This window comes from Rhodotorula paludigena (assembly GCF_050403205.1).
Source record: "Rhodotorula paludigena JCM10292 DNA, Rt_paludigena_JCM10292v1_ctg41, whole genome shotgun sequence".
In the NCBI taxonomy this organism is placed as follows: Eukaryota; Fungi; Basidiomycota; class Microbotryomycetes; order Sporidiobolales; family Sporidiobolaceae; genus Rhodotorula; species Rhodotorula paludigena.
This window is the reverse complement of record NW_027481417.1, coordinates 54,727-74,191: the sequence shown is the minus strand read 5'-3', so window position 1 is coordinate 74,191 and position 19,465 is coordinate 54,727. Positions and strand designations below refer to the sequence as shown.

The following is a 19,465-nucleotide window of genomic DNA, read 5'->3' as shown; positions in this document are numbered from 1 at the left end:
GCGGGTACGGCAGGAGTTAAACGGGAGTATGGCACGAACCAGAGCACGCGGGAGAGAGGGTACAGGCACGGCACGAAAGCTACGGACACAGGAGAAAAGAAGAAGAAGACAGGCGAGGCCATCGACACGCACGACGACAAGACTCACGTCCACACGTCGCCCTGCGGCATGCCCCTCAAAAAGCTGCTCCCGCGGCGCCTCCTCACAGGCGGGGCGGTCTCGTTCTCACCGGCACTCCCCGTCTCGGGGTCGACTCCGCCAGCGACGGGGTCCGACGCACCCGGCACGGGCGGGGCGGCTGGAGCCGAATTCGACTTGCCCGAGATGGTGCGAATAAGGCTCGCGCCGAAGCTCGACTTCTCGGCGGGCGTCGGGGACGGCGAGCGCGTGCGCGAGGGGGAGCGGCCCTGCATGAGGGCTTCGATGCGCTTGCGGAAAGAGTCGGCCTCGCTGCGAGTGGTACGTGTTAGCGGCAGCACAAGAGAGATCAGGAGCGGGACGTACGTGACAAGAAGCATCTCCTTGAAGACAAAGCCGACCGTCACCTCCCTCTTCTTGCCCTCGTGGATCTCGACCTCGTCGTTGACGTACTTCTTGTCGACGACGTCGAGCTCGATGACGGGCGGGTGAATCCAGAAGATCTTGTTGCCCGGGTCCTGGTGCTTCTCGTCGGCGGGGTCGCCCGAGACGGGAAGGTCCTTCGGCGTCGGCTGGTCGGCGTGGCGGTACGGGTAGGTGCGCATGGCGTGCACAAGCGAGGGGTTGGCGATGTAGAGTGCATTGACGCGATGGCCCTGCGGAGGAACGGATTGAGAAGGTAAGCGAACGGATCGACGACCGGATCACGTTGGACCCGTCTCATTTGACACGTCCCGAGCACGATGGAAATGGGCAAGTACTGCGGGCGCACCTTGTAAGTCGGGAAAGGCGCCGGCGCCTCTTTGATGGGCTCTTCGAACTGGAGACGCCCCCCGGCCCCGCCTTCGCTGGCACGCCTCTGACTGTTCCTCGACGCCGTCGGCGTGAGCCTGCTGCCCCTCTCCCCCGTGCGCGTGCGCGTGAGCGCGAGGCCCTCGCCGGCACCTTCGTGGGCCATCGAAGGGCCCGACGAAGACGACGACTTGCCCGGCGTGACGGCCGAGATGACCTTCTTGACGAAGCCGAGGACGGGGCTCTTTCCAGTATTGCCGGCGTTCTCGTCCTCAGTCGTGTCGAGCGCGCTGCCCGCCGGAGCGGACATGTTGGCCAATTCGCTGGCTTCGCCGCGCGAGGTGGGGCGGCTGAGGCTGCCGCTCAGGCGACGGCTGACCTTGTGCTTGGTGCGGTCAACCCTGAGAGGCGGGAAGTTGTGGTCGATGACAAAGACGATCTCCTCAGCCTGCGAGACCAAGCAGAGGTTGTGAGATTGACTGCCTGGGATCGGCCACCCACAGACTCGGCTCTCGTGCAGCGGTGGAACGCACCTTTGTGACCCAGAGCACTCCCTCAACGACCCACTCGACGCCCTCGTCCGCCTCCCTGAGCTTCTTGGCGCTTTTGTGCCCGACGGTCTTCTCGGGCCAGAGCACGATCTGCGCCTTGACCTTGCCGAACGCGCGCCAGTCGCCCTTGGTGCTGCTGGGAGCTTCGATGACGGCCTCGCCCGGTAGGCCCGGGTCGTGCGCGGGGTCCGTGTCTGCCGTGCGAAGCTGTGCGAAGCGGGCGGCCGTCTGCTCGATCGCACCGTCTGACGTGGATGCTTCGGAGGCCGCGAGCGAGGTCGCGTCGGTGCTTTGCGATGCCCCGGAAGGTGCGGCGGGCGCAGGGGCTTGCGTCGAGGTGGAAGGACTCTCAAACGTTGTCGGAGGAGGAGCAGGCGAGTGGATCTGTTGCGTGAGGAAGTCCTGCGCGCGAGAGGCGGGTGAGCAGGCGGGATGAGTCTATCGAGGAAGTATGACCCGCACCATGAGGCCCGAAGCGATGTAGCGAGGGCAGCAGGTTGGAACTGATGAGGACGAGGCGGTGCAAGAGCGGGTTGAGTGCGGGTCGATGTGCGCGGTGTGCGGGTGCTCGAGTCGATCAGAGAGATGCTCTCGAGTGTCGCTGTGCTGGACTGGGCAAGAAGAGCGGGCGGGAGAAGCAAGAGGCAGGCGCCTTCGCTTGGTCACGCGGAACTTCGAACTTTCGCGATCTTCCCGCTTCCTTCTTCCTCGTGACGCTCGCAGCGAGTCTGAAATTGGCACCGATGCTTGCGATCCTCACTGCCCGTCTGCGCACACTTCGTTAGCTGCTGCACCTCTCGCAGGGCATGCTGCGCCCCCTGGTCTCGAGCGAAACATCGGTCTAGGCAGCTCTTGGGCATGACGATGGATGGAGGCTGAGGATCGTCGCCCTGTACACTCGTAGGGGTCAAGTTCATTGCACGCAACAGCAACCAGAACTCAGTCCAGCATGAGGGGCCGCAGCACGTGAAAGCGGGAGCGCGACACTGGTCCCGAGATTTCTTTCAGCGGTGCAAGAGTCGCGAGACATAGGAGCGAGAGAGAGCCGCAACAAGTGTCCACGAGCGAGAGAGAACCGGTGCAATGCGATGCAGGCGAGGCGATACATGCTATGCACTCCAACCGATTGCCGTCCGACCATTCAGCTCCTCGTGCCAATGCTCCTGCTAAGGTAGCGCTCGTCTTTTCGTGCCCTTCGGTCCGCGACAATGTGCGGCGGGACAAACCCTTCGTCCTCGTCCTCGTCGTCTTCGTCTTCATCACCGACGTCCGCACCATCGTCATTCTCGACCCGCCCCGACTCGTCCCGCTGCCCCGCCGGCGCGACTTCGACGCCGTTCCTGCCCTCCGCCTCGACGCGACGGCTCATCGCCGCGGGCGAGTTGCGCAAGCTGCGCGCGAGACTGCTCGACGACAGCGGCAGCCCGCTGATCCCCGTCGCGCCGCCCGCGCCACTCCCGCGCGCGGCTCCCGGGCGGGGCGTCGACGGGCTGCCAATCTCGAGCGGCTGCGTCGGCGCGGCGCCCGAGACGAGCGCTGCGCCTCCGCCGGCGAGCATCTGCGCGTGCGACGGCGACGCCGACGCGGCCGAGCCGCTCTTTTGCGAGGGGACCCACAGGCCCTCGCGCGGCGTGGGTTGGCTCGTCTTGCGCTCGCGCGCCTGCGCCCACAGGCGCTCTGGGTCGGGGCGCCACGACGAGAGCGCGGCGTTAACGGCCGAGGGCCGGCCGAGCGCGATCGGAAGCGAGCCAACCTGCAGTTTTGACGGCGCGGTAGACGTCGGTGGAGAAGCCAGGCTCAACCCTGCAGTCGAAGAGCGGAGCTCGTCGACCGTGTCGTCCTCCTCGCTGTCGTCTTCGTCATCATCGCGCTCCGCATCGCGCCTCGCCGCGCTCGCCGCGCCCGCGTGCGACCCGCTCACACTCGCGCGGCGCTTGAACCCAGACCGCGGCCGGTGACTTGGGACGTCCATCGCGAGCACGTCGCGGATCTTCTGCTCGCCGCGACGCACGTCGCGCGGGTCGGGCCCGCTCCGCCTGCCGCCGCTCAGGCGCGTGTGCTCGAAGGTCGCGGCTTGTAGCGCCGACTGAGCGTCTTCGCGCGCCGAGGTCATCGTGGCGGAAGGTGCGTCGGGCGGCGAGAATGGCGGAAGACCTTGCGAATCACGCGTGCCAGAGAGAGTAGGCGAGGCGTGCGCGCGCGTAGCCGCGATGGAGGGCGAGACGGGCGCAGCAGAGCGCGAAGAAGCATTGCCGCGGGTACTTGAGGCGAGGAGGGCGTTATACGAGGCGGAAAGGGCGGACGCGCGGGCGAACGAGCCGGGGCGGAAGCTGGACGAGACGGGGGCCTGCTGTTCCTGCTGCTCGGCGGTCGGGACCGGCCCAGGCGGGGGCGTCTCGCCGTCGAGCATCTCGAACGTCGCGCTGTTGAGACGTTCCGACGGCGGTGGCCGTGAGGGCGAGGCGAGGTCGAGCTCCTCCACGTCGACGTCCTCGTCCATCTCGAATGGCGCATCGCCTGCGAGTCGTCAAAGTGAGTCCACCGAGGGGTCGAGCAGAAGGGACCGACGGAGACGCACCTTCCCCATCTTCGCTTGGCGCCGCGCTCGGCACGCTCGCTGGCGGCTTGTCGTCCTCTCCCGCCTCGCTCGGCGGGAGCGAGAACTCCTCCGACTCGGGAATAGCCATGAGCGAGTGCGCCGTCGGAATGAAGGTCGGCGTCGCTCCGCCCGGCCGAATCGGCTGCCCCGCCGGAGCCGGCGAAAGGAGACCGTTCTTCGCGTCGGCCGAAGACGACGAACCCGCCGAGCGGCCGCGCTGCTGCTGCTCATGCCTGCCGCGCTCCTCCCGCTCCGCGTCCTCCTCGAGCGTCGCCGGGATCGTCTCGCCCTTGGTGTGCGCCCTCCCGCGCGCCTGCGTACCTTCATCCCTCCCGCGCTCGCGACTCCCGCTCTCCGCGCGGCGCTGCGCCCCTTCCACCGCCTTCGCCGTCGCCTCTGCGACGCCCTTTGTCCGACTCGCGCTTCGCTGCTGCTGCGGCTGCTGCTGAGCGGCCGCGCGGCGCTGCGACGCCGACGTTCCGCGCGGAAGCTCGTCGCCCCTGCGCGCGCGCGAGCGCGACCGCCCGCGCTCGTCCTCTTCGCGCTCGTCCTGCGCGCGGATGAGCGACGACACGTCTTCGTCCTTGTCGGTGCGACGCGAGCCATTCGGCGCGGCGGCGGAAGATGACGACGATGCCGACGATGCCTGCTGCGGACGCCCGAGCGGACTGCGCTCGCTGCTGATCGCCCGCTGGGCCGTACTGCTCGTTGGCCGTTCCAGACTCGCAGCGCCGCGGTCCCGACTGCGGCTGACGCTGCCTCGCGCCCTCTCGCCGCGCTCCCGACTGCGACTGACGCTCCCACTGCCCCTCGCATCGACCGTGCGCCCGCGCTCCTTGTCGCGCTCGTCGCGCGTCTTGAACCCGCGCACGACGCCGCCCTCGTCGGCGGCGCCCTTTTCGCCCCGCGCGGCCTCGATGCGCGCCTCGAGCAGCTCGAGCTCGGCTTTCGCGCGCCGCACGTGCGCGTCGTGTGCGCGCCGGAGCGCGACGAGCTCCTCGGCCGTGCGCTTGGCCGCCGCCGAGAGCGACGACGTGAGCGTGCTGGCGAGTGTCGCCGAGGCGTCGGGTGCTGCGGAACCCGAAGACGGGGGTGCGAGAGCGGGAACGAGCGCTGCGAAGCCCTGTGCACCGTGCGGGATCGAGGGGCGCTCGCCCGTGAACGAGGGGCGGCTGGTGCGACTCAGTCCGAGCGACAGCGGCGGAACGTCGCCTGCTCCTCCCGCTCCCGCAGCAGCGGACAACGGCGTGTGATTCGCAGCCCGTCGCTGCGGCGAGAGGAGCGGCGAGAGGAGCGCACGCTGCAGCGGCGAGTTGAGCAGGTTGTGCGGGAGTGCCGTCGGGTGGTGCTGCGAATGCGCGGCATCGTGCGCGCGGACAGACGGCGTCGGCGGAGTGAGCGATGCCGGGTCAAAGTGCGGCGGGAGGAACGACGGGCTGTCGATGAGAATGTCAAACGTCGACGAGAACAGGGCCGACTGCCGAATCGAGGGCGCTTCGGACGCAGGCACGAGCCCGTCGTGGAGCGTTACGACGGTGCGTTTCGGGGTCGGATCCGCCGTCTGCGCGCCCTCGCCCTCTCCTTCGTCGTCGATGGCCGCGTCGTCTGCATCGGTGTCGGTGTCGGGCGGGAGGAGCGGCGTCGCGAGGGTGAGGAGGCGCTCGCCCGAGTTGATGCTCGCGAGCGTCTGCGACTCGGGCTTGGTCTCGACGCTGACGAGTTGCGGGTAGCGCTGCGAGAGAGGGAGATCCACCGCACGTCAGCGCTGCCTCGCCCGCCTGCCCGCAAGAGAGCGCCGGTGCTTGACTCTGCGGAAGCGTGTGGAGCCCGACCAGAGGCCAGGGGCCGCACGCCGCCTCGCTCGTCGCCTGCAGGAGGGTGGAAGCGGGGGAACGCACGATCGAGATGCCCTCTGCGTCGTCGAGCTCGAGCTCGATGCCCTCGGTGCGCTCCGGGTCGGGGCGGGCGACGAGTCGGCCTCGCACGCGGACGCTGAGGTCGCGCGAGACCCACTCGGTCGCGGCAGAGTCCATCGCGCAGGCAGCGGTCGCAAAGGAGAGCCTGAATAGGCGCGTGCGGGCACTGCAGAGCGCAACAGACAGAGAGAGAGGCCAGAAGCGAGAGGATGATGCCAACCTTCTCCGCAACGACGAAGGCGTCGCTATCTTTTCACACTCAGAGCCCTCTACGCCTTCTCAAAACAGCTCCAATATCACACCATGGTACCGGAGAAAAGCGTCAGAATCGTTGCAGGAGAGACGACATGAGTCCACGGAGGAGAGGGCAAGTCCGATCATCGACAAGGTGGAGGAGGGCGAGAACTGCTGGGCGGTGGTACAAATGACACAGACACAGGTGCAGCAGGAAAGCGTGCGAGGCGCGGACGACAGGCAAACAGATCCGTGGGGACGTGGACAGACAGGAAGGGCGGGAAGCGGGACCGACGCCTGAGCGGCACCGTGGCAGCGAGCAGGGGACACTGCAGAGCTCAGCGCACGTCAGTGAATTCCGAGAAGGGCTTGGAGCAGAGATGGCCACGCACTGAACGGAGGGAAGTGCGACCGCCTACGAGCGCATCTCGACCTCGCTCGTCCCGTCGAGCTCGCGGTGCGTCGGGCAAAACTTACCCGGCTGGCGCCAGTACTCGACGACGCAGTGCTCGTGAAAGACGCAGTAGCACGAGAGGCGCGCGAGGCGCTCGGACGTGGCAAACTCGTCAAAGCAGAAGGTGCATTCAAGCGCAGTGTTGGACTGCGAGTCGCGCGGGAGCGTCTTGTCGTCCGAGACGAAGACTGCGCGATGCAGCACGATGAGAAGAATCAGCACTTCTCCCGCACACCATGCGGAGAAAGACCTAAGGAGGAGCCTGCGCCCCGACGCACCGACATGATCCCTCGTCCCGCCCCTCGCCGCGCCCCCCTCGCCCCTGCAGCACGCGTCAACATGCCTCGCCTGCGTCGCCTCGTCCCAGCCGTCCATCGCGCACGCGCACACGGGGCACTCGTGCACGGTCGCGCCGCCCGCGTCGAGGCACTGCCGCAGGTGCGCCTCGCTGTCGGCGGCGGACCCGGTCGAGAGCGGCAGGTCGCACTTGGGGCAGTGCGAGAGGAAGACTTCGGACTCGGCACGCTCGAGGTCGACGACGGGCGCGGGCGCGGGCGCGGGTGTAGGCGCGGGGGCTGCGGGCGCGGCGGCGGGGACGGGTGCGGGTGCAGGAGCGGCGGGTGCCGCGGGAGCTGGGCTTGGCGAGCGATTCGCCGCACGGGCGAGCGCAGCTTGTCGCGCAGCAGAGCGGGGAGAGACGGCGGTCCGAGGCTCGTGTGCGGGTGTCGGCGGAGCGGGAGGGGCAGGGTTCGGCAGCTGTTGCGGCGCATACAGGTGCGCGAGTGCCGGGTTTGGGAACGCGGGTCCCGCGACGGGCTGCTGCGGCTGCTGTTGTGGTTGTGGAGAGACAGGAGGAGGTGTGGCCTGCCGCTGCTGAGTCGGGTGCGCCTGTTTGGCCTTCTTGGCGGGACGGGGCTGCTGGATATCTGTGTAGAGGATGGCAAAGGCAGGGTAGCGCAGCATTGACATGGCCATGGTGGTCAGCGGGGCTCTTGCAGAGTGTGGAAGAGGGCGAAAAGAGGCGCAAGAGGAGTGCGCACGGGGAGGCTCACCCTGCATCGGGTCGTCGTCCGCCGGGAGTACGGGCGCGTTCTCGTCGTACGTCGGGTACTCTGGGTGATCGCTCAGCAGTCCCCGCAACGTGTCCCACCACGGGTTGGTCTGGCGGAAGTTGTCTGGGTCCGCAGAGCGAGTCAGCGCGCAGTCTGGCGAGAGACGCGAGAGGTGGGGCGGCACGAGGACGCACAGAGGAGGGTCGGGGCCGAGTAGGGGTCGTGCTTGAGGGCCATGGTGTCGGCAGAGTAGTCCTTTCCGAGCCTGTGTGCGTGCACGAGGTCCCCAGTCAGCGGCGACGGCGTCACGCGAGATGTCAACTTGGGCGAGGAGGGCGAGGAGCAGGGGACCCAGCGGGCGACGTGGTGTCGGTGCAGCAGCGCGGTCCGCCTCTGATCCCACTGCGCCCGTGCGCCCTGTGCTGGCCCTCGAAGGCGCGACTCACGCTGCGAGGCGCTTCTGCACCGAGACGACCTGCTTCTGGCGGCGGGCCTCGTCCCCGGCGGCGTCAAAGGTGGCGGCGGTGACGGCGTCGAGGGCGGTCTGGCGGTCGGCCTTGAACTGTGCGGACCTGCGGACTGCGCTCGAGAAGACGGCGTGCTGGTCTGCGCGGGTCGGGAGCGCGGCGACGGCGGCGAGGAGGCGGGCGGTGTGCGCCGGGATTTTCTGCCACTGGATGGCGCTGCCCGGGTCGACGGGCGCCATCTCGTGCAGAGCGTCCTCCTCCCCTCGCAGTTGCCCGGCGAGAAAGCGTCAAGTCGGAAGCGTCGCCTCGCCTCTCGTCGCCGCGCAGAGTCCGGTCGAGGCTGGCTCGCACCGCGTCGCTTTCCCCCGCGCGCAGAGCGAGCGCACGCGCACCGCACAGCTCCGCACGCCATGGCCCAGCCGCCCGCAGACCCCGACCGCGCCCTCCCGCGCACCTACCCGGGCGACTCGGCTCCGACCCACGAGGACGGCGCACCCGCAGGTGACGACGACGACCTCGAGGACGACGACGACCAGCAGGAGATCTATGGTGAGCCACAGCGCTCCCTCCCGCACCGCGCACGCGTCCCAGGCGCGTCGTGAACCCGCGCAGTCGCCATCGCGAGCTGGACGCTTCCCAAGCGGAGGGGCCCTTTCGAGCCTCGTATCGGCGCTACGAGGGCCTGCGCGGCGTAACAGGGCCTCTTGTCGGGGTACTGCATGCCCCTGGCGCTTCTACAGGTGCCCTCGGCGCCCGCGCCATGCTGCTGCGACGCCTGTTCGCCGCGGTCCTTCGCACGTCCGTCTCCTGTCCAGACCAAGCTTGCTGACCCCGAGATTGACTCGACGCTGCGCAACAGAGTCTTCCTCGTCGCCGAGCACAGAGACCGACACCCTCACCTGGATCAACTGGTGCGCTGACTCCCCTTCGTCCTCTTCGAGTCGACATTCCGCCAACGATCTCTGCGAACACACAGGTTCTGCTCGTTGCCCGGCCATGAGTACTTCACAGAGGTGGCAGAGGTGCGCGAGATCGCCACCAGCACAGTTGGCCCCCGCTCACTCACAAGCGCTTCCGCAGGACTTTATCGAGGACGACTTCAACCTGACGGGCCTCGCGAGCCTCGTACCCTTCTACAAGGAAGCGATGGAGATGGTGCTGGATGTCGAGCCTGGTGCGTCCTCCCTTTCGCGCCTACACGCTCGTGCTGACCACCATGCCCGCGCAGAGGAGGACGAGATGCACCGAGTGCCCGACGTCTCGATCGTCGAGTCAAGCGCCGAGCTCCTGTACGGGCTCATCCACCAGCGCTACATCCTTACGCGACAAGGTCTGCAGCAGATGGTGCGCGCCTCCCCATCGTCCTCTTCTCGTGCGCCGGCCTGACTCCGCCGCCCGAACAGTACGCCAAGTTCGACTCTGGCCACTTTGGTACGTGCCCGCGAGTCTACTGCTCGCAGTCCAAGCTCGTTCCGTGCGGCCGGAGTGACCTCCCGGGCGTCGACACGGTCAAGCTCTTCTGCCCGAGCTGCCTCGACATGTATGTTCCGCCGAGCTCGCGCTTCCAGGGCGTAGACGGTACGCCTCCTTCCGCGCATCGTGCGATCAGATGCTAAGCGAGGTGCTGATTCTGCCGCACCGTGTGAATCAGGCGCCTTCTTCGGCACGACCTTTCCGCACCTCCTCTTCCAGACGTACCCGCCGCCCTCGACCCTCCCCGCGCCGCAAGCCGACCCGCAAGACGCGAGCAAGCGCGAGCAGACGACGCCCCTCTCGAGCCTGAGCAAGGTCTACGTCCCGCGCATCTACGGCTTCAAGGTCTCGGAGCGCGCGAGGAGCGGGCCGAGGATGCAGTGGATGCGGATGAGGGTGCGCCGTGGTCTTTCCCCCCCTTCGGTCTTGACTAGCATTGTGCGGCTTGACTGAAGCGTGTATCGACCTTACGCGTGCGCAGCCACGGACCGAGGGCGAGATCGACTGGGATGAGAACGCCGTTGATGTCGACCCGGCAGGCGGAGCCGGCGGGTCGGGCGGCAAGGGCGCGCTGTTCGACGACGAGAACCTCGACGAGGAGGACGAGGCCGAGTCGGAGGAGGAGGAGGAAGCGCAGGACGGCGCCGCCGGCGCACCGGAAGGAGGTGCCGCCAAGGGCGACAAGATGGTCGAGGGCGTCGCCTCTGCGCTGGGCGACGCGCGGCTCTCGAGCGCGGGCGCCGCGTCCGCATCTGGCCCGCCGTCCCCCGCAGCGGCGTCGCCGACGCCGCGCGTGTACCCGCTCCGCACCGACCGCGAGATCCGGCCCCTCCCGCGCTCGCCGACGGCACGCACCTCGGCGTCCAACTCGTCGCCTGCTCCCGCTGCTCCCCACTCGCCCGCCGCGCCGTCGCCGCTTGCGACCGCGTCCAACACGGCCCCCTCCTCGTCCTCTTCCGCCGCCGCCGCCGCCGTCGCCCCGACCGCCGGGTCCATGTCGGCCGAAGCAGCCTCGACTGCGCTCGCCGCGTCGATCCAGCGACACCTCGCCGCGGCGGCGGCCGCAGGCTCCCCGGCGTTCGCGCTCCCGAGCCCGCCGCAGCCCGCTGCGGTTGGCAGTAGCGCGGCGCGGCGCGAGCGCGAGAGGGAACGCGACTTTGGCGGCGCCGCGCAGCAGAGGGGACAGGCGATCGGCGTCGGGCGGGCGTTGTGAGTAGGTGACCTATGTCGACGCGCAGATGACCTCGAGGGCGCGGGTTTGCCGTCCTCTGTGTGTTTGGTTCCTCCCTTCTTTTGGTGTCGCACTCGTGTTTTTCTCCCCCTCCTTGTTCTTTCATCCTCGACGTGCACTCAAGGGTGCGGTATCCGCCTATTCCTCCAGCAACCCGACTCAGGCCGGCAAGGGCAAGCGACCGGGACACCTGTCCATCGTCTCTTTGGCTTCCTTCGCTCGCGCTTCTTCTCCGTCGCGGTCGACTCTCGCCTCTCGCTCCGCTCCTATGTCTCGCTCGTTGCTCTGTCCGGCTCCCCTTGACACGCTCAGGCCGCCTTGGCGCTATCTCCTCTCTAGCGTCCGTCTCGCTCGCTTGCCCCGCAGTCAGACAATCATGCTGCCTTGTCCTGCGCTTCGCAACTGGTTGAGATGGCTGCCCCTAGACTGAGCGACGCCCTCGCTGCCTCGCGCCAGCTGCCCCGCCCCGCACCGCTCGCTTAGAAGGACGTCCCGCCCGCAGGCGAGCTCGCGCGGCTGCGGCGCGCGTACGACTGGTTCGACCATGCGCGCGTCAAGGAAAGCCTGACGCACAGCCGGGCACACCCGCTCGAGGCGGACGAGGCGCCGTGCTGGCTCGGTTTTGGCGACGAGGCGCAAGACTGGTGAGTTGGCACGTTGCGACTCGTCGGCGGCGCCCTGACAAGTAAGTGCGCGGCAGGGACGCGTTCTTCTCGTCGGTCTGGACCGATCTGCATGGCCCGACGGTCGCCATCCTGGAGCCGACAAAGCCTGCGCGCGTGCTCGACGTCGGCTGCGGGCCCTATGCGCACTGGATCCTCTCGACTGCGCAGCTCGCAGGCTGGGAGCATACGCACTTCGTCGCGCTCGACCTCGTGCCGAGTCTCGTCGTCGAGGAGATGCTGCCGGCTGGAGTGAAGGGCCGCGTCGAGTTCGTGCAGCACAACGTCCTTGGAGAGCTACCGTTCTCGGACGACTCATTCGACTATGTGCGCGTCAGCGGAATCAACTCGAGCCTGCCAGGTGCGGGGTGTCGCCGATTGATTACCTGAACCCAGACTGACCGCCTCGGGGCGCAGAGAACAGGTGGGACCAGCTCATCGAGTCGTCCGCGCGCGTGCTCCGCCCCGGGTGCAAGCTCGAGATTCTCCACCCGCTCTTCGCACTGTACCTCCCGCGCTCGCTCCCCGTGATCGAGGACGCATGCCAGCGCATCGTGCGCGACCGGTTCATCAACCTCAACCTGCACGCGACGATTCCGCCCGCGCTGGCAATGAACGACCTCAAGAGCATGCGCACGGCCAGCTTGCCCGTCCTGCAGGCGCCGCCGAGGCCGCCCGTCCGCGGGGCTGATATGGACGACGGCGAAGAGCGCGCGAGGATCCTGCTCCACCTGTGGAGCCAGCGCGTCGGGTCGCATGCGCTCCCGCTGGCGTGTGCGGCCGAGCAGACGTACAAGCATGACACCGAGCGCGCGGGCACGAAGTGGACCGCGAAGGATGCGGCGAGCAAGGTAAGCGAAGTCGAGGGCGCTGTGCGCGACTGGACCGACGAGCTGCGCGAGATCGCCGGCATCGCCAGCGTGCTCGAGGACAAGTGGGATTGGAGGTGCGCGTTCGACGAGCAGCTCGAAGGCAAGCTCGGCCGCAAAGTTCCGCTGCTGGAGCGGGATCTCGCAGCGCACGGGTGCGAGCTGCGCAGTCTGGCCGAGGAGTCAGACGCGCGCGAGCTCGAAGCGTCAGTCCAAGCGCTCAAGCTGCAGAAACGCGAAGCGGAGCATGAGCTGCACCTCGTGCGGCGGCGGATGGGACTTGAACCGATGCCGCACCCTTCTCAGCGGGCGTCGATGGGCGTCATGGGCGGCGAAGCATGGGTGAGCAGGAAAGCGCGAGCGCAGTAGAGCCTTAAAGAGCAATATACAGAAGCGGCGGCAGTCGCGATGGAAACGAGGAGAACATGCGAGATCTAGAGGTACATCCCGTCGTCTGCATCAGGTTCCGCTCGCCGCGCACCGCTGGAAGTCACGCCGGTGACCTCGCCTTCTTCCGCGCCGTTAACCGCTGGTGCTGCTGATGTTGGCAGAGCTGGCGCTGCTGGCGCCGGTGTTGCAGCCGTGGTCGATCCGGCGAGGCCGTAGTGAGGATTTGCGGCGTCGACGCCGACCTGCTCCTCTAGTGCCAAGCGAATCATCGTTATCCGCTCTTGCTGTCGTGCGCTGTGTACACAAGGGAAGGAAGCAGGTAAGGAAGCAAGAATCGGGGTCAGCACCTCGACCTCCTCCTCAGCGGAGAGGTGCCCAGACGCACATGGTCTCCTCGTTCTCCTTGACGCTTGCCGTGAATTCTGCCTTTGTCTCTTCGTCCAGCTCGTCGTCCTCGTCGTCCGCCCCGACCACTGCACTGGCGCCCGCCCCGTTCGACGCCGGTTCAAGGAACGCCCTCAGCTCGCGGTTGCTCCGCTCGAGGTGCTGAATGCTGTTCTCCAGCCGTGCAATTTCTGCACATCTCTCACGCCAGGTCAGCTATCACGCACGGTGCAGGGCGCCGCCGCGACGCACCGTTGACGAGCAGCTCGGGCTCGCGGATGGCGCGGAGCTGGGCGAGCGAGACGGGCTGCTCGAAGCGGGGCGTGTAGTCCATCTCGTGTGCACTCTCTCCGTCGATTCCCGGTGCTAGTGCGGGGAATGCGCTGATATTGCAAGAGGGAGGAAGAGGGGTGTGCGGCCGCAGCGAAGGACAAGGAGCGTGAAGAAGGAGCGCCCCCCAGCCATTATAGCGGGCGTGGGTAAGTTCAGTCTGGCGGGCTCGCCATGTCGTCGGGCGTGAGAGCTTTGTTAGAGCCGTCAGATTTGGTATAGAGCCCGCGAGAGTTCTGAAGAAGAGCAACCAGCACCGCGCCGCTGCGCTCGACGACGCGCGCGTCGGCAACTTTTCGCATAGAGGCACACCCTTACCAGTCTCTCGAAAGGACGCGCGAATAACAAAAGGACTCGAGGTTTTCAAAGGCATCAAAAGGAAGAGGGAGAGCGCAGACGAGAGAAAAGAACGCGGGCCGTCCAGAACGAGGGAGAAAGCAAAGAGGGGGTTTGGCGGGGGAAGGGACGCGGCGAGGGCTGATGTGTGTGGTTGTGCGAAGTGCAGAGAGAGTTGGACACAGATCGGGCAAGGGGGGCGGGGCATGGACAACAGCTTGCGCGCGGCGTGAGTGCGGGATAGAGGGAGGAGAGCGTGAGGGCGATGCGGCGGCGGCGGCGGAGACGAACGAGGCGCGGGCGAGTCGCTTATTGGCGGCGCTTGAGGTTGGTCGAGAGCTGCGCGACTGGCGTTAGACGTGCACAGAGACAGGAGGAGAGGACTAGGCACGCACCCACTCGAGACCCTCGTAGAGACCGTCACCGCTGGTCGCGCACGTCGCCTGGATGTACCACTGCCTCTGCCTGAGCGAGTGGAGGCCGAGCTTGTCGGTGATCTCCGCCGCGTTCATCGCGTTGGGCAAGTCCTGCTTGTTGGCGAAGACGAGGAGGAGCGCGTCGCGGAGCTCGTCCTCGTTGAGCATGCGCTGGAGCTCCTCGCGAGCCTCCGAGACACGCTCACGGTCGTTCGAGTCGACGACGAAGATGATGCCCTGCGTATTCTGGAAGTCTGTAGGCGCGCAGGAGCGGACGAGGTCAATCGGCGGATCCGGGGTGGGGCAGCGTGGAGGGGCTTACAATGCCTCCAGAGGGGACGGATCTTGTCCTGCCCTCCGACGTCCCACACGGTGAACGAGATGTTCTTATACTCGACCGTCTCGACGTTGAAGCCTACGCGTCGCAGGAAATGGTCGTGATGGGTCAGCGAGAGTTCGAGTCGCGCAACACGGTGCTGGTTCAGACCGTTGCAGGCATGTGGTCGGCCGTCCGCGAATGGCCGCTAGACAACGCCAGCAGACGACCTTCTGCCTCCGGTGGCGCGTGCCGATGCCCCTATACGCGTGCTCGCGCCTCGAGCAACAAAGGCCTCTGCGACGCGCGCACAAAGTGCCATGGGCGAACTGTGGCTTACCGATGGTCGGGATGGTGGTGACAATCTCGCCAAGCTTGAGCTTGTAGAGAATGGTGGTCTTTCCGGCAGCGTCGAGACCGACCATGAGGATGCGCATCTCCTTCTTGCCGAAGAGGCCGGACACTGCGCGCGGGGGTCGTTGCAACGGTTCGAGCGGGCGACAGAGACCGCAATGGAGTCATTCGTGCACGCGTCGGGCGCATCGGGGCGAGCGAAAGCGCGGATCGGGCGCAGCAGAGCGCGAGGACGTGGCGGCGCGTCGAGGGGGACGGCGACAAACGGGGCGATGGCGTCGGCAGCACGACGCGCGGGACGGCGAGGGAGGGCGAGCAGAGGGCAACGCAGGGAGGGCAACACGGCACAGTCAGCGCCACGCTCGCCCAGGATCGCGGTCGCGCGACAAGAGGCTCCAGTCTGCTCAGACCGTCACCTGTCCCGCTCGCGGCGGCGCTACGGCGGAACGGGCTGGAAAGGGGAACGCTGGAAAGTGGGCTCACGGAGCTTGCTGATACGCAGACCCATGTTTTCTCAGGTGCCGGAACGAGGAAGATCGGTGGAGAGGGAGGAGCACAAGAGACGGCGAAGCCGTGATGCCTTGATCACTGCACGTAGACTTTCTCGGCAAGTTGCCAGAGCCGTGTACTGGCGTGAACTACAGCTCGAGGCCCTCGAACACGCTCCAGCCGATGCGCGAGAGGAGCGAATCCCTCCCCCCCGCTTCCTCTTCTCCCCCTTTTGCCCTCCCTCGCCCGCTCGTCACCAGCAAGGCGGCTAGCTAGTGGTCGCGCCGTCGCCGAACGCGCACACAGACTCGCCCAGCGGAGCAGACTGCCGCAGGAGCTAGAGCTGCACTCGCTGTCGGGCTCTCCCTCGCGCTCACCGTCGAGCGCGCTCCCGCACGAGGCACGGCTCTGAGGGCCGTGTGCAGTAGCCAGGGATGAGCATTGCCGTCACGCCGCTGTCGGCGCACCCGCTCCCGCCGACCTACCTCCTCACCGTCGACAACGCCCACATCCTCCTCGACTGCGGTGCCTACGACCGCGCGCACGAGGCGACGCTGCACGATGGCGCCGAGTCGCGCAGCGCGGACGTCCCGACCACCGAGCAGGTGACGGCCTACCTCGCGTCGCTGCGCGCCCTCGCGCCGTCGCTCAGCCTCGTCCTCCTCTCGCACCCGCTCCTCACCTCGCTCGGCCTCCTCCCCTTCCTCCGCGCGCGCTGCGGTCTGCGCTGCCCGGTCTATGCGACGCTTCCGACGCGCGAGATGGGCCGCTACGCCGTCGAGGAATGGGTCGAGGCACGCAGCGCTGCCGAGCGCAACGAGGTCCGCATCGAGCAGAAGGCGCAGTCTGCTGCCGCACAGGAGGCGGCAGGTGCCGCCAAGAAGCGCAAGGGGAAGGGAAAGGCCGAGGAGGTCGAGGTTGGCGTCGGCGAGGATGTCATGGTCGTTAAGGAGGAAGAGGTTGACGGCGACGACGCCCTTAAGGCGGAGACTGCTCAGAACAAGCAGAAGGACCCGTGGGACGATGCGTGGAAGGTCACGCAGCAGGAGATTCGCGACGCTTTCCTCGCCATCAACGCCGTCCGATGGACCCAGCCGATTCATCTGACGGGTCCGTTCGTTCTTCTCCTGAGCAAGTATTCTTCGTTGACCGCTTGTCATGTCACAGGCCCGCTCAAGGGATATACGCTGGTAGCGCACCGGTCAGGACACACGCTCGGTGGTTCGCTGTACACACTTCGGCCGTCCCTCTCTTCCTCCCTTTCGCCCGCCTCTTCCGCCTCTTCCCTACTCTACGCGCCGTTATTCAATCACGTCAAGGAGCATCACCTCGACCCGACATCGCTCCTGCACGCCGGCAACGTCGACGACAACTTCCGACGAATGGGTGTGGTGATTGTCGGAGCCGAGAGGAGCAAGGTCATCAATGTCAAACGCATTGACCGCGAGCGCAAGCTACTTGGTTCGTGTCTTCTTCACGCTTTACCGCGTGCTAGCCAATTAACGCTACCCATCCACAGACATGATCACCTCCACGCTTCACTCCGGCGGCTCGATCCTCCTTCCCACCGACCCTTCCGCACGCCTTTTCGAACTCCTTGTTCTTCTCGAGTCGCACTGGCAGTTCAACAACCTCGGCGCCCAATTCCCGCTTTGCCTCATCTCGCGTACGGGCAAGGATGCTGTCGGTTTCGTGCGGAGTCTGACGGAGTGGATGGGAGGACAATTGGCGGGTGAGGGCACGGAGAAGCTCAAGTTCAGGTAAGAGTCGCAGTCCGCACTCCGCGGTCTTGTTTGAGGATCGAACCGTCTTACTGACTATGGTGGGGCAACTCTCAGCAACCTCCGAATCTTCGCCTCACTCGACGAGATCTCGGCCACGATTCCTCCCTCCGTGCCCAAGCTAGTCCTGACGACTCCGTCAACGCTCTCGTACGGCTACGCGCGCGCCCTCTTCCTCGACTTCGCGCGCAACCCCGCCAATCTCGTTCTCCTGCCCGGCCTGAGCGAGCCGGGCAGCCTGGCGCGGTGGCTTGTCAAGGAGATGTGGGAGCCGGCACAGGACCCTGGGTGCAGGTATGGCGAGGGGAAGGTCGGGAAGGAAGTCAAGATGGATAAGGTTGTCGAGCTCGAGGTGCGCTATCAATCTCTCGCTCATTCTCGGTCCGCCGACATGCAGCTCGACCGTGCTTACGCCATAATGCGACTGCAGATGAAGCGCAAGGTCTACCTCGAGGGCGATGAGCTCGAGGCGCACCTCGAAGCCGAGCGCGAAGCCGCCGAACGTCTCGCCAAGCAGCAAGCCGCGCTCGAACGCACGCGCCGCATGCTCGCTGATGCAGCCGGCGACTCCGACTCCGACTCTGACGCTGAAGACGAGGACGAGGAGGCCGATGCCGCGGACGAGGCGGGGCACGCAAACGGCGAAGACGTGGTCGGCCCGACACGCAGGCGCCGCATCGGCGGCTTTACGGGCGGTGCCGGCGCGTGGGACGAGTTCCTCGACGCGGACGCTCTCGCAGGCTCGGCGGGCGGCCAGTCGTTCGACATCTACGTGCGCGGGTCATACGGCCTCCGGTCGGGTGGCGGCGGCGGCGGCCTGCAGCGCTTCCGCATGTTCCCTGTTGTCGAGCGGCGCAGGCGCGTCGATGCCTATGGCGAGGCGATTGACGTCGAAGGATGGCTCAAGAGGGGTCAGGAGGACGACCCGCTCATGCCAGGCGGGGACAAGCAGATCTTGGGCAAGAGGCCTCGGGAGGACGAGCCGGAGCCGCAGCCAGAGGTGCGCGCTTGCAGCTGCTTGAGCTTTCTCAGATGGTCGAGCACAGTACTGACTACTCCTCGTCTCGGCGTACAGGAGAAGCCCGAGCCACCGCACAAGTTCGTTGTGGACCGCGTCGAGGTGCACCTTCAGGCGCAGCTTTTCGTCGTCGACATGGAGGGTCTCAGCGACGGCCGCGCGCTCAAGACGATTTTGCCGCAAATCAACCCGCGCAAGCTTGTTCGTCCCGCACCCCTGCCCTTTCTGACCGCTCTTTTCGCTGACGGTCGCGATCGGGTGCAGGTTATTGTTGATGGGCCCGAAGACGCCATCTCCGACCTGGCCTCTGCGTGCAAGTCCGTCACTTCGATGACGCAGGACGTCTACACGCCTGCGCTCGGCGAGAAAATCAAGGTCGGCGAGGAGACCAAGAACTTCTCGCTTCGCCTCGGAGACAGCATCATGGCGACGCTGCGGCTGTCAAGGGTACGCTCGTTCTCGTCTGTCCGTCGGATGCGAAATTTGACCTCGTCGTTACTCGGCAGGTTGACGACTACGAGGTCGCGTACGTTTCGGGTGTTGTCCGGATCGACCCCGAATCCGACCTGCCCGTACTCGAGCGCGCTACGTTCGGCGAGACGTCCGCTGCGCCGGCGGAGGAAGCCGCCCCCGAAGCAGGCGAGGCTGTTCCGAAGGTCGAAGACGCCTCGGCGGCAGATGGGGCGGCAGACGAGCAGAAGTCGCCTGTGCAGGAGGCCGAGCCGGTCGACCCTTCGGTACTCCCGCCGTTGAAACCCTCGCTGTTCATCGGCGACCTGCGTCTTGCGCTGCTCAAGGAACGCCTCGCCTCGATCAAGGTCCCCTCCGAGTTCACCGGCGAGGGCATGCTCGTCTGCGGCCCTGCTCCGCCCGAGGCGTTCGGCTACGACTTTACCTCGGCAGCACAGCGGGCCGGGATCGACGTGCGCAAGGGTGCCAAGTTTGTGCGCGACGCGCTTCTCGACGAGGCGATGGAGGCGAGCGGCGGGCGCGTCGCCGTGCGCAAGGTCGGGCGCGGCAGGCTCGTCGTCGAAGGTGGCCCGGGAGAGACCTACTTTGTGGTGCGTAAGGCGGTGTACGCGCTGCATGCGCAAGCGGGGTAGACTCTGCTAGACCTGGCATAATGCACGCGTCTTTTGCATCATGCCTGATACTCACTGGATCCCGTTGCTGCTTTTCTGTCTTGCTCGTGTGCGTCGTGCTGAAGAGCGCA

The 19,465-nt window shown here is 66.8% G+C and overlaps 7 protein-coding genes across 7 annotated transcripts; 2 read left to right on the top strand and 5 right to left on the bottom strand.

The window, feature by feature from the left end:
* Positions 1-143: 143 nt before the first annotated feature.
* JCM10292_000405 (uncharacterized protein) lies at positions 144-1,946 on the bottom strand (the record flags this gene model as incomplete). The annotated part of the gene is made up of 5 exons (XM_076650814.1): positions 144-450; positions 505-794; positions 911-1,378; positions 1,464-1,883; positions 1,944-1,946. The coding sequence occupies 5 exons, from the start codon at positions 1,944-1,946 to the stop codon at positions 144-146; spliced, it is 1,488 nt and encodes a 495-aa protein (XP_076503621.1).
* A 676-nt stretch (positions 1,947-2,622) lies between these two features.
* JCM10292_000404 (uncharacterized protein) lies at positions 2,623-6,113 on the bottom strand (the record flags this gene model as incomplete). The annotated part of the gene is made up of 3 exons (XM_076650813.1): positions 2,623-3,998; positions 4,060-5,812; positions 5,979-6,113. The coding sequence occupies 3 exons, from the start codon at positions 6,111-6,113 to the stop codon at positions 2,623-2,625; spliced, it is 3,264 nt and encodes a 1,087-aa protein (XP_076503620.1).
* Positions 6,114-6,645: 532 nt separating this feature from the next.
* On the bottom strand, positions 6,646-8,442 carry JCM10292_000403 (uncharacterized protein; the record flags this gene model as incomplete). The annotated part of the gene is made up of 4 exons (XM_076650812.1): positions 6,646-7,610; positions 7,737-7,859; positions 7,931-8,001; positions 8,183-8,442. 4 exons carry the CDS (start codon positions 8,440-8,442, stop codon positions 6,646-6,648), a joined length of 1,419 nt encoding a protein of 472 aa, XP_076503619.1.
* Positions 8,443-8,613: 171 nt separating this feature from the next.
* Positions 8,614-12,807, top strand: JCM10292_000402 (uncharacterized protein; the record flags this gene model as incomplete). Its single annotated transcript, XM_076650811.1, has 12 exons — positions 8,614-8,752; positions 9,063-9,114; positions 9,180-9,225; positions 9,284-9,377; positions 9,432-9,547; positions 9,607-9,781; positions 9,855-10,072; positions 10,158-10,885; positions 11,220-11,247; positions 11,391-11,551; positions 11,608-11,930; positions 11,987-12,807. 12 exons carry the CDS (start codon positions 8,614-8,616, stop codon positions 12,805-12,807), a joined length of 2,901 nt encoding a protein of 966 aa, XP_076503618.1.
* Positions 12,808-12,872: 65 nt separating this feature from the next.
* TMA17 (Tma17p) lies at positions 12,873-13,546 on the bottom strand (the record flags this gene model as incomplete). The annotated part of the gene is made up of 3 exons (XM_076650810.1): positions 12,873-13,122; positions 13,214-13,403; positions 13,465-13,546. The coding sequence occupies 3 exons, from the start codon at positions 13,544-13,546 to the stop codon at positions 12,873-12,875; spliced, it is 522 nt and encodes a 173-aa protein (XP_076503617.1).
* A 641-nt stretch (positions 13,547-14,187) lies between these two features.
* JCM10292_000400 (uncharacterized protein) lies at positions 14,188-15,472 on the bottom strand (the record flags this gene model as incomplete). Its single annotated transcript, XM_076650809.1, has 5 exons — positions 14,188-14,217; positions 14,274-14,548; positions 14,617-14,709; positions 14,951-15,073; positions 15,448-15,472. 5 exons carry the CDS (start codon positions 15,470-15,472, stop codon positions 14,188-14,190), a joined length of 546 nt encoding a protein of 181 aa, XP_076503616.1.
* A 415-nt stretch (positions 15,473-15,887) lies between these two features.
* JCM10292_000399 (uncharacterized protein) lies at positions 15,888-19,355 on the top strand (the record flags this gene model as incomplete). Its single annotated transcript, XM_076650808.1, has 8 exons — positions 15,888-16,563; positions 16,621-16,914; positions 16,973-17,213; positions 17,292-17,586; positions 17,665-18,234; positions 18,310-18,453; positions 18,517-18,699; positions 18,759-19,355. 8 exons carry the CDS (start codon positions 15,888-15,890, stop codon positions 19,353-19,355), a joined length of 3,000 nt encoding a protein of 999 aa, XP_076503615.1.
* Positions 19,356-19,465: the final 110 nt, after the last annotated feature.